The following is a 12,374-nucleotide window of genomic DNA, read 5'->3' as shown; positions in this document are numbered from 1 at the left end:
AGTACGAAATGAAAAGAGGGGAGTGGGGAGTGAGGGAGAGGTGTGAAACTAGTGAACATCGCGAAATGGCGTCTAATTGTTCAGGACACTTTGGAGCAACGTAAGCTTCAATATTACCGGGGGACAGCTATTTGGGAAGGAATAGTAAATATTGACAACACCACGTCTTAGATTGCTCACATTTCAATTCATTTTGTAGTGTGATTCGATTTCTTCTCATCAGGCTGGCTTCCATTACTTCTTCAAAATGAAGTCATTCACGATTGCGACTGCGGTCCTTTCTCTTGTATCGACAGCTTTCGGCGCAGACAAGAGTAACTTGACAAAACCACTTTCTTCGAAACAAATTCTGCCCTCGAATTTCAAACCTCCGCAAGTCTTCAAAAATGCCAATTTGGTCCATCATATCAATCTCGAAAAAAGTTACCCAAAAGAGTCAATTAACGTGGTAATTGAGAACATTGCGAACGAACCTCAAGATGAATACTATCTGCCATTCACGTCGAGGCAAATGGAGACGATTGGAGCTCTAGAAGTAAAGGATAGAAAGGATGCCGACTCCGGACCATTCGAAGTACGAGCAGTAGAGGTAGACACAGACAGGTAATTTATGTTCGGACTGTCACTCGAATCATTAGCTAATTATTCACAAGTGACACTCAATTCTACCTGGTCAAGCTACCACAACCCCTCGCACCCAAAGCACAACAAACAATTGGCATTTCATATTCATACCTTTCGGCTTTGAACCCTCTTCCAAATTCAATTGCACAGAACGAGAACCAATACGTCGTTTACGAATTCTCCGCATATGCCCAATCATCATACGTCACTTTGAAGCAAAAGACTGAGGTTAAATTCCCAACTACCAATATTCCAGAACACACCATTATCCCAGGAACTGATGGTGCATCTGAATCGCCACAGAAGCAAGGTTCCAAATACACTTACGGTTCTTATGGAGAGGTACCGGCTGGTGCAGTGGAACCAGTCCGAGTTCGATATGAGTTCACCAAACCCCTCATTCACGTCTCTAGATTAGAGCGTGATATTGAAGTTAGCCACTGGGGAGGCAATGTTGCTTTCGAGGAACGTTACACTTTGACCAACCGTGCTGCTAACCTTTCTCAACCTTTCTCCCGCACTCTCTGGAACCAAGCCGCATACTATGCAACCACTCCCACTTCTGCCATCAAGGAGCTCAAATTCCCATTGAAGGTTGGAAGTTTGACACCATACTTCACTGATGTCATTGGCAACGTCTCTACCTCTCGTTTCCGCAGCAACAAACGCGAAGCAAATCTCGAGATCAAGCCCCGTTACCCAATCTTCGGAGGCTGGAATTATCCTTTCCGTGTAGGATGGGATGCTGATGCTAAAAAATTCTTGAGAAAATTAAGCGGAGGAGAACAATATGTTCTCAATGTCCCATTTTTGGAAGGTCCAAAACAAGCTGAGGGAGTTGAATATGAATTCGTTGAACTCCGTGTCATCCTTCCAGAAGGAGCCGAGTATGTATCCTACCCTTTTTTGTTTATAACACAACTAACCCCTCTCTCAATAGAAACGTCCAATTCTCCACTCTCGTCCCTACCGCCTCCTCTACAATCACTCTCCACAAAACTTTCATGGATACTATTGGCCGTACAACACTCACACTTCATTCTCATAACTTGGTTGACGACCTCCGTGATCGTGAACTCATTGTTACATATACCTACCCCTTCCTTGCAGGTTTCCGCAAACCTATTGTTATTTTCTGCTCCGTTTTGAGTTTATTCGTTACAGTTTGGGCTGTTGGTACTTTGAATGTTAGTATCAAGGGAAAGAAGGCTTAAGTATCAGTTAGAGAGAAATCTGAGAAAAGATGAGGCATCTAGCTGTAAGAGTTTGATTGAAATATATGTATAGATAGATAGCAAGATATGTAAAATGAGAAAAGTCTTGATTGTTAATCTTTCGCTTCGTTTATTCATTCCCTACACGTTCAAAGAACATGCGTTTTAATCCGCGAATCTAGTGATCGCTATATAAGCTTAAAGGTGCCAATCTCTTCAGGCAAATAGAAATCCTTTCCACCCATCTCGAATTCAGTCTCTCCATCCTCTCTTCCTCTCAGATTCTCAAGTCCCTTCTCAAACAAATCGCACTGCTCTCCACTAAAATCCACCCTTCCCAATCTCCTATACTCCCCCCGTTTCCCCGTGCTCAAAACACACAATCCATACACCAACTTCAACCCATTCATCTCATGTCCCTCTCTCTCAAAAGTCGCTTTCGCAACCGGCAAAAAACACGCGCGTGCAATATCGCCATACTCCTCCGGTTGATCGACCCGTACATGTACCACATGACTATACTTCTCCACGAGAATCCCCTCGAGGATTTCGACATTCTTTTTCGGTTGGCCAGAAATATAAATGGTAGGCTCTTCGCGATTCCAAGACGGGAGATTGGCAGGCCAATTGGGGGGATCCATGGAGAGGGGATAGAGAATTCCGCGCAGAATCAAATGCGCGGAGTGGATTCTTCCGAAGGGGAGAGTGGAATCGAGTGGATTTACTTGCGCGGTGAGCAGCTCGATCATAGAATCTTTACTTGCGAGGGAGATAGGAAATCCAGGCTCGATGTCCCCGGATACGGAAGCCCAGGACCAGGAGGGAGCTTCGTAGGGCGCGAGCCGACTGGATTCAGTGATGTGGGATGTGGGATTTGTTCCGACGAGTTCGCGGGATGCGAGGTTGGGGAGCGGGAAGGGATGGTTGGAGCGGAGGCCTTTGTGCACGCTCCAGAGGAGAGTGCCTGGGAGATGGCTTCGCCAGAGACCGGCAAGGAAGGTGTCTTGGAGGAGGAGGGAGAATTTTTGGGCTACCCCTGCGATGGCTACGAGGCGGTCTTTCTCAAAAGTTACTTCGGAGCGTCCGTAGGTTTCGAGGACGCGGTACCAATCTTGTATATATGTATCTCCTTCTTCTTTCTTATCCTGCTGACGTCCAAAGACTCGAGCGTTCCCAGGAAATTTAAACCCCGTGTGTTTATTGAGCCTCACCTGTTTCGGCAATCCCAACGGAAAAGTCTCCGAAGCTTCAAGCGTTCTGCATTCCCAAACCATCTGATCGAAAGCAAAATGCAAGATTCTCGGACTAAGCCATCTTTCCTGCGTTATCCAAGCCCGTTTATTGCACGGAGAACTATGGATCCTATCTTTCCAGAACTGGAAATCGGTAATGACGAATTCGTGATTGGGGACATTATCCCAAGCCGACTTCACGATACAGGGATGGATCAGCTCTGGATTTCGCGCGGGGATCAATGTATCAATGGCGGCGGTACCGCAGAGATTGAGGAGAGAATGCGCGTACACGTCACCCATTGTTTGCGCTTCTTGATTCCAGTCTTCGGCGCAATCTTGGATGATGCAGAGGGAGTCGATCCAGATATAACGGACGTGGAGACGTCGGGCGACTAGAATCGCTTCTTGGAATCTGGAGGGTAGGATATCGGAGGGGATGAATTCTTTCATTTGTTCGATGTTGGATTTTTCGAGTCGCGCACTGATACCTCCTTGGGCGGGCCAGCGATGGCTGAGTGTGAGATAGGAGGGGTCTTCTGGTGGTGTGTCTTTGGTCTCTATCAATCTGCAATTTGCAGGGAAATGACCAGTTGACATGTCGAACATCAGAGCTGTTAATTGCGCTACTGGGTCAGGACTGATGAGATACTGTACGTCGATTAAACGCGTAGGATACCATGGAGCTTCTTCAGTCGTGGGGTTACATTTAGGATGATTTTCAATACAATCATTGGCCCATTGCAGCATTGTTGTCCAGGTATTCTCAGAGAAGATACTGAGATCCGGTTTTGGCAATTCTCGAAGTGGTGCAAGACATTCTTCCGCTAGGTGTCCATTGTTAACCTGCTAATTGCTATACAAAAACTTCTTCACATACCATTCAAAACCGACACATTAATAGTTTTCCATCGCGGCACCTCTCTATCCATCTGTGCATTCAACTCCACCATAATCTCAAATCCCTCATGACTATCACCATCTCCGACCTCTTGTTTCTCATTATCCCCTGCGCTTCCTACAGACTCCTGATCCAACCCCTTAACCCTATACCTCGTCCCATTTCTAATAATATGCAGCGCGCCATCTCTCAAAAATAACGGATACTGTCTATAGTCCTCTGGCGTTTTATCCCTGAAAAAATTTCTCCAGATGATATCACACAATTGACAACCATTTATCGCGCCATCACAAAGAATTGAGATATCAGAATGAAGAGGACGGATGATATCATCTATATTTGACGAGGGGGTAGAGATTAGAGGAGGCCGATCCCCGGAAAATATAGTACTGCAAGTTGCGCATAACATTGTATTTCTCCTGATCCTGGATGAAGATCTGAGGGAGAAGAAGAATTAAGGATAATAGTGAGATGAGGGATCATTCAGCCGCAGATACACATCTAACAACTTCGAGCTTGGCGCTGACCGAATTGTAACCACGTGATGCGTGTGTGAAAGTCTCATCGAGGTATATCTCGAGATCAGCAGAGTGGTAAGGCTATGAGTATATCAAATGATTCATGGTAGCTACTAGGATCCAAGATCACACGCGTTGAAGTTGAAGAGGTGAGAATATCATTGTCAGAAGAACATGTAGCTTTAGCGAGAAATCGAGAGGGGTAGGGAGGGGGCAAGCTCGCAAGGCAAGGTATTAAAGCTGTCTACTTAGAACCGTACTGCTAGATGAACCATCCAATGAAGTCCTTTCTCTCAAATAACCCTTCCAAATACTTAAACCAAAACCAAACCCCCAAACCCAACCAAAACTATCTTCAAATCCTCAAAAGCATCTCACACGCATCAAGACACAGATAATATTTTTCATAGCACTTTCTTCACCTCGTTCACCTCTCTCGCCTTCCATCTAACACACTCGTTTCTCACTGCTTACCCCGCTCGACCATTCATCTAAATAAGACTTTTGGCCAATGATGTCACCTGCACGAAGATCAATATACCTTGCAATTGAATTCATGTGATGTGATAGCGTCCTCGCATTAACCAGAAATTGGCGCTTTGTTATTCACACTCGACCTCGCACTATTCATTCAATTTCATTTTCTCATCGTTTCATGGAACTTGGTTTATACAGATTAACTATATACGAATTAAGCCAATTGCCTATATAAATACAAATTTTCAAAGGCGCCGTCTCACTTGCTCTGCTTCCTGAACCCATCAATTACCGCCTAGCCCCGACGTCTATTTACTAGCATCAATCTTGATATAGACAAACTACTTTGTACACTTTGATTGCACATCTTGCTCAAAGCGCTCCTCTCCGACTCACGTCAACAATTTCATCATTCCTTAGTACTCATCTGGAACCAAGCATTGACAACGACCGCCGCAAAGAGCGATGCGCACAATATACTCGGTCCCCAAGCATCATAGTACTTAATGTTTCTCCTCTCCCTAATGCTATTACTTCTGTACAAGTACATGCCTACACTGTAGGCCAAACTCATAATGGCGACTACGGAAAAGAAACCTGCAGCAATGAAGGATACAGCAGTAGGTTTTGTTCCAAAGTTGACGAGTGTGGCTGCAATTGTACCGATGTAGATGGAAAATTCGAGCTATAAAAGTGTGTTAGAAGGTTGCATGATCATCTAAACAGTATAATTGAGGAAAATACATACCCAAGTTAAGAATGTTCTCTCAGCGGCAAAATACACCTTTGGTTCGACACGAACAGGTACGTGAATCTTCTTTCCAGGCGGTGCCTTGAATTTCTTGGCCACGATTTTACCACCCCCATTTCGAAGAGCTGAGAATGTAGCGTTGTTACTATCCATGGGATCTCTTGGGGCAGGGCTTATAGAATGGATTTTTCGAGATAGATGATGTCCCGTAGTTTTAGCATAATATCTAATGCCTTCTGTTATAAAGGCTAGACCGCCAACTCTTCTAGCTTCCTCAAATGGTCGATTGTCGATGGAATCTTCGTCATCAGTATCATAGATATAGTCCTCTTCCACCAATGGCATGCTGGCAATTTCTTCTTCGATATCAAGACTATTTCCTGGTGCTCCATGGTTGCGTCGTCGTAGGGTCTCGGACGCAGTGGCAATGTTCCCAGCCCCAGATTGATTGAAGTTGTAATCTTCATCATCAGAATCATCGTCGTCGTCATCGTCACTTGTGGAACTTGGATTTGAGTGACCTGGTCGTTTGATACCGAACGACTGAGTAACTGGCTTTCGGATGTCTACATCCATTTGTGGCATCCAGAATGGTATAAGGTTTATGCGAGTTGGGAAGAGAGTCGCGGTACCATGAATGAATTTTGAGAATTTGGGAACAGCTTCAACAAGATGACTAGCAATGAGTTCTCGGACCCATTCTGGTGGTTCTTGACCAGCCTGGGTTTGTAACTTCACTTCGAGAACCGCATATGGAAATCTTTCAACATCTTCTGCAGGCAACTGACTAAATGGATAATCAATACCGATATCCATTCTTCGCCAATTATCGCCAGCGCGTCTTCTTCCGTCAAGATTATCTTCTCTAACCATTGTCAACTCGGTATCTAAAGAGATACGAACTCTTGCGTCGGCGGGCAATTGGAAGGCTGTACGGTTGTAGAAAGATCGACAGACAGGTACATAACCCTTCTTGATAACCGAGTATTGAACTTCCCTAGCAAGTCTCTCGTCCTCCTCGATGGCTTTCAATGGCTTCTTGCCCTCCTTGCGAGCCTTCTCAAATATAGCAGCAGGCAGCATTTCTCCCTTCATGTATGCATTGACGTTCTTTTCTTTGATCCCAAATCTTGCCTTCACTGACTTCTCTCCCGTCCAATCTTCACGATGGGTTTTTCTCTCCACAAATATATGTTCATTGTCGACATCGCCATACCATCTAAGACGGATTGCCTCGGCTCCCTCACTCTTCTTGAGTCGACCCTCGTATAGATCCCAAGTCTCGGGATTGTCGTAGTAAATCGACGTGATCGCAGAGTCCTTCGCTTCGAACTCCTTGCTGGCATTGAAAACAAGAACTGGTAGATGCTATAAAAAGAGTAAGCAGAGATTATGGGTAATTGCTAGATTGAATTCACCTTCAAGATGATAAGCTTCAGCTCGGTAATGTTATCCGGGTGCACCCAATATTTAGTTGTTTGTCGAATGAAACTAGCTTGACTTCCACCTGCCGAGCTGTCTCCTTGCACTGGGTTTCCTCTTGTTCTGACCAAGTCATACAATTTGGATAACTTAACGATGTCGGCATCATAGTTGTCTTTGAAGAAGGGTTTCGCCTTGAGTCTTGTCGCAAACACAGGTTTTAGCATCCATTTGGTGGTTTTCTAGTAATCGTTAGTTGGGCTTGATAAGTTTATAATCAGCAAACTTACGTCATGTTTCTTGATGATCTTCTGAAATCCAGTGTAATTCAGTTGAACGAATTTGGCCAAATCGTGTACGTCCGCGATAATGTCACTCAAGTCTTCCTCCAATAGCATGAACTCTTCTTCTGTGGGAGCATCAGAATCTACTGATCCATTGCTGCGTTCGGGCCCTCTTGAATCCAATCTTCCCACGACTTCGCTAACCTCTCTATCCGCGTTCGCAATTCTCCGACTGATTTCGATGGCCTTCAATTTTTGTTTGGTATGTACCTTGTCCAACTCTGCCTCCATGAGATCAATGAACTCTCTTTCATTTGCTTCGGTCCATTTTACTCCTTTCGAATTCGACTTATTTTTCGTCGAGGGGGTCTTGAGCTTCTCTTTCAGCTCATCATACGCAATGTAGTACCATTGGTACTCTTTGATCACACTTGATCGGAGTTGCTCGCCAAACTTCATGATGATGGTTCCTGGTTGGAAGTTGTAGTGACCTGGAGGGCCGTTGGTTTGTGATAACCAACGTTGAGTATCTGCTTTCAAATCGTGAACAATTAGCATTTATGAGCAGGGGAGATGCCTCATTATCTGCACAGGAGCAGATAATAGAATTGATCTGAATGCGAATGGATGTAGTGTAAGGGGCGCATAAAGAAGATATACCTGGTTGAACACAGGAAACTGTGAGTTGCGCTTGATTCGAGGAAAGAACCTGTGAGACAACAGGGTGAAAGTATTCGGTGGTGGGAGTCAATTCTTTGCAGATTTGTTGGTATTTTATTAAATTGTGTTAAAAAAGTTGCATAATTAAAGGTATGAATTATGAATTTTACAACAGCTGAGCTGGTAGTTTTGCCCAGGTAGGTAGGTAGGAAATGTTTATATTATTATTAGTGAAAGTATAGTAATAAGTCGACCTAGTAATGATGGAAAGCTTAAGAGCTTCATTGACCAATCACAGAGTAGTATCGCGGAACGTGTGAGAGTCAGCATTAGTACTCAATTTGGTTTAGCTTATTGTAATCTATTTTACTCTAATATAAAAGTAGAGTAAAGCATCACGTGCATCTTTAATCCGGATTCTTATCTCATCTTATCATTTTCATCTTTTCATCCATTACATTACGGAGGATATTGCCGACGCAGGTAGGTGTACATACTGAGTAGGTAGGGTGTATGTATTACATGAGATTATTGTCCTAAAATGATTGGTCTAATGTCACATGTGTACTCAAACTACTCAAACATGGGATTGTTGAATTTACTCCGCTTCTATCATTTGATGTGATTGACTTCGTCTTTGGTACTTCATCCTCGATACTCAGATTCTTTACTTCTTCACTACTAGTTCATTAGTCGAAGTTCTTCACGGTTAAAGACTTTGAGATCTGTCTGTCAAATTTATCAATAGCTGGAGAGTATCCATCTGTTTGAACTCAGGTGTTTCAGCTCGATTTGACTTGACGAACTCAATATCAAATCATTACCAAATCGAAGCACATTCTGTTCATTGCACCAATGACTGCAATTACTACTGCGCCAACCACACCGTTATTAATCTATGGTTCCGTCATTCAGTCAGCTAGTGTGGACGATCTTGAATATGTCGAACAAGGCTTTCTAGTTATCCAATCTGGCAAGATCCTTCACTATCAGAAGAACGTCAAGAAGGATGACATTCCTAGCATACTTGAAAGTCTTGACCTCAAAGCCCTTCTCCCCAGTGTTCGCCATCTGAAAAGAGGTCAATTTGTTATTCCTGGCTTCGTCGATACTCATAATCACGCACCTCAATGGGCTCAGCGTGGCTTAGGGCGGGGACTGGAGATTCTGGATTGGTTGGATCAAGTTACATTTCCAAATGAGGCGAAGTTCGAAGATTCCGAACATGCTCGACGTATTTACAGTTCGTGCGTTGACGGATTCATTAAGCAAGGCATCACCACTGTATCATACTATGGGTCTTTGCATGGTGAAGCGACAAAGATATTAGCAAATATTTGTTTCGAAAAAGGACAACGAGCTTTCGTAGGGAAATGCAATATGAACCGCAATTCACCTCCTTATTACACAGATGCATCCGCTGAATCCTCTCTTGAAGTTACAAGGGACTTTATCTCCTACGTTCGACACATTGATCCCAATTTTGATTTGGTCAGCCCTGTTCTTACTCCTCGATTTGCAATTTCTTGTACCGATGAACTTCTTGCGGGCATTGGACAGATAGCGAAAGCCAATCCTACATTACCCATCCAAACTCATTTTTGCGAGGCGGAGTCCGAAAAATCTACTACGTTATCTCTGTTTCCATCGTTTACAAACGAAGCGGATCTATATGAAAGTTTCAACCTGCTCTCTAAGCGTTCCATTCTTGCACACTGTACCATAATGACAGACTACGAGATAGAGCGTATTGCTGCACTTGATTGTGGGGTAGCACATTGTCCAATTTCTAATACCACGGTTGGTGGTGGATTCATGGCAGCACCAATTCGCGAATATCTTCGTCGTGGTATCAAGGTTGGTCTAGGAACTGACAGTGGTGGTGGATTCTCTTCCTCAATCTTGGATGCTATGCGACAAGCTTTCATAGTATCTAATGCGAAAGATTTCCTCACTAAAGGTGCTGATCCAAGATTGTCACTGGCTGAATGTTTCTATCTTGCTACGCTTGGTGGTGCTCGAGTTTGTTGTCTGGATCATGAGATTGGCGACTTTTCCAATGGAAAGCAATTTGATGCTTTGATTATTGACACAGAAAAGGATGGAGCAATGACTATGGTTGATGACAAAGACACACTTCCGGTTCTTTTCGAGAAATTTTTGATGAGCGGAGACGATCGAAATATTGTCGAGGTTTATGTTAAAGGAAGACAGATTAAATTCTGATCGAATTTCCATGCCATTCTTAGGGATGAGGTTTTTTTGGTGGTCATTATAGTATATTCAGAGTAATACGATACATACCCAATACTGACCAGCTACATTCTTTGAATTATTGTTTCCATTCTGCATTCCACAAATCATGAATTCGGCTGACAAAGCACCTACATAGCCGCTTGACATATGTACCCCACGTGTCGCAGGCACCAATGCTACAATGACTTTGTACTTTTGTACTCTCCACACTCTTTAGTCTCCACGTTTTCTTGATACCCGTGTGTTTTCTCTCACTACCCACATAGTAAATCTTCAGTATGATCTCTGAACCTTATCCAGTCCAGCCATCCAATGCTCCCATGACTGCCTCCAAACTTTCGCCGCTCAGGATCTTATGCCTGGGCGACTCTCTTACAGAAGGATATTCGCAATTTGGAACTAAATTCTCCCCGTATAGCAAATGGATGAAAGAAGTTTTGGTGGCAAAATGGCCTGATAGAGCAATTGAGGTTATCACAGATGGAGTCAGCGGAGATCTAGTTACTCCGCCCGGAGGATTTAAAAGAAGAATGGAGAGGCATTGTAGGTTTTTATCTTTGTTTGTGGGCTGGGAAGACTGAGTGAAGACATCTTGGAACACTGAAGGAAGGAGAAGGGATCAGATCATCGAGTGATGAATTTAAGGCCAAGCTTCGTAGTTTAGACTGAATCTGGTCATTCATTGATTTCATGTACTCTTCTATTGGCATCACGGGACGTTTCAAGTCCTAGGGTCCGTCTCAACAAGCTTCATACTTAATTTAGATCTGACCCACATTTCTCACATCTGAATCTATATTCATCAATCAGTTTTACTGACGACCTTTCTCAAAGTCCCATCTAACCCCCCAGTAACTCACACAATTCTTCTCGGCGGTACCAACGATTTAGCATACAACAGACCCGTCCAAACCCTCTACGCTGTTTTCGAGACACTCGTATTTACACCCCTTAGCAACTCTTCAAAAGTTTTGATTATGACGGTTCCTGAATGTCATGTGAGGTCTAAGGTTTTAGACGAGAAGAGAGAGGAGTTAAACGATATGTTGGTTTATAGTTTGGGGAGAAAGGATAACGTGTATGTTTTCCTCTTCCACGTCAGCTCTAGTCCTCTCCCCCCACTCTCTCCTCCCAATACTGCATTCTTCTACGTTCAAATGAGTTCTAGAACGATCGGCAAGATACGATAAGGACGGGTGTAACATACTATATGCTAATCACCCTCAAATTAATAGTAGCACATTTGATCTCCGCGGTGCGATGCCCTACCACAACATGGAATTGGAGAAACGAGAACGTCTCTGGGACGATGGGTTGCATTTCACAGAGGAAGGATATAAGGAGATAGGAATTATGGTAGGAGAGAAAATGATTCAGGTTATTGAGGAGGTGAAACCTGAGAAGGAGGTTTCATTGTCTGGGAGAGGGACCATGGGGATCGAGTAGCGGAGAAAGTACATTAGCATTGAGAAGGTAATCAGGGGTGTTGGAGTCTAGGAATCGTAAAATGATTGATATCTGAGGTAGAAAAATGGAAATGCGAATTGATTGTAACTTGGCTGCGACCAGGTGGTAGTTAGGATCGCTACAAATAACGAACATGACAAGATAGTATTTAACCAATCAGTGAACATAGGTTTGTCTCTCTTTTACCTCATCAGAATTGAAGGGTAATATATGTGGAAATTCAAAAGTCACCTAGGTGAGATAGCTAAGAAATATTCAGAGATATAACCTTGTGAAGATGGCAGGATTACGACCGGCCAAAGGATTTATAACCTTCGCGATGTTCATGAAGAGGAAAAACATAGATTAGATGAAGTATGGGAGATGTCCGAGTTTCGAATGTTTTGCTTGAGTGTACGCACTCGTGTGATAGTCATAAAGACTAATAGGGAGGGAAGTCAGGAACCCAAACGAAGCTAAAAAGTCGTTTAATTGGCTAGTCTCTCAGCCACAATCAGCCACTTTGCTCAAAAAACCACTTTACGCGTAAAATGGGACGTGAACGCGACATCAGGTACCTAGTGGTTGC

General features: G+C 43.7%; 5 protein-coding genes across 5 annotated transcripts; 3 read left to right on the top strand and 2 right to left on the bottom strand.

Moving 5' to 3' along the window:
- Positions 1-247: 247 nt before the first annotated feature.
- Positions 248-1,838, top strand: EAF02_004596 (uncharacterized protein; the record flags this gene model as incomplete). Its single annotated transcript, XM_038900644.1, has 3 exons — positions 248-603; positions 654-1,511; positions 1,565-1,838. The coding sequence occupies 3 exons, from the start codon at positions 248-250 to the stop codon at positions 1,836-1,838; spliced, it is 1,488 nt and encodes a 495-aa protein (XP_038759156.1).
- Positions 1,839-2,026: 188 nt separating this feature from the next.
- EAF02_004595 (uncharacterized protein) lies at positions 2,027-4,380 on the bottom strand (the record flags this gene model as incomplete). Its single annotated transcript, XM_038900643.1, has 2 exons — positions 2,027-3,897; positions 3,951-4,380. The coding sequence occupies 2 exons, from the start codon at positions 4,378-4,380 to the stop codon at positions 2,027-2,029; spliced, it is 2,301 nt and encodes a 766-aa protein (XP_038759155.1).
- A 754-nt stretch (positions 4,381-5,134) lies between these two features.
- Positions 5,135-8,092, bottom strand: EAF02_004594 (uncharacterized protein). The gene is made up of 4 exons (XM_038900642.1): positions 7,430-8,092; positions 7,136-7,381; positions 5,715-7,085; positions 5,135-5,651 (listed from the first exon to the last, which is right to left on the bottom strand). Exons 1-4 carry the CDS (start codon positions 7,979-7,981, stop codon positions 5,376-5,378), a joined length of 2,445 nt encoding a protein of 814 aa, XP_038759154.1. The 5' UTR covers positions 7,982-8,092; the 3' UTR covers positions 5,135-5,375.
- An 846-nt stretch (positions 8,093-8,938) lies between these two features.
- Positions 8,939-10,309, top strand: EAF02_004593 (uncharacterized protein; the record flags this gene model as incomplete). Its single annotated transcript, XM_038900641.1, has 1 exon — positions 8,939-10,309. The coding sequence occupies one exon, from the start codon at positions 8,939-8,941 to the stop codon at positions 10,307-10,309; it is 1,371 nt and encodes a 456-aa protein (XP_038759153.1).
- Positions 10,310-10,617: 308 nt separating this feature from the next.
- Positions 10,618-11,785, top strand: EAF02_004592 (uncharacterized protein; the record flags this gene model as incomplete). Its single annotated transcript, XM_038900640.1, has 3 exons — positions 10,618-10,882; positions 11,174-11,417; positions 11,575-11,785. 3 exons carry the CDS (start codon positions 10,618-10,620, stop codon positions 11,783-11,785), a joined length of 720 nt encoding a protein of 239 aa, XP_038759152.1.
- Between the last annotated feature and the right edge of the window lie 589 nt (positions 11,786-12,374).

This window comes from Botrytis sinoallii, assembly GCF_014898435.1.
Source record: "Botrytis sinoallii strain Bc 23 chromosome Unknown BSIN_007, whole genome shotgun sequence".
In the NCBI taxonomy this organism is placed as follows: domain Eukaryota; kingdom Fungi; phylum Ascomycota; class Leotiomycetes; order Helotiales; family Sclerotiniaceae; genus Botrytis; species Botrytis sinoallii.
The sequence above is the reverse complement of the archived record's forward strand: the minus strand, read 5'-3'. Positions and strand labels throughout refer to the sequence as shown.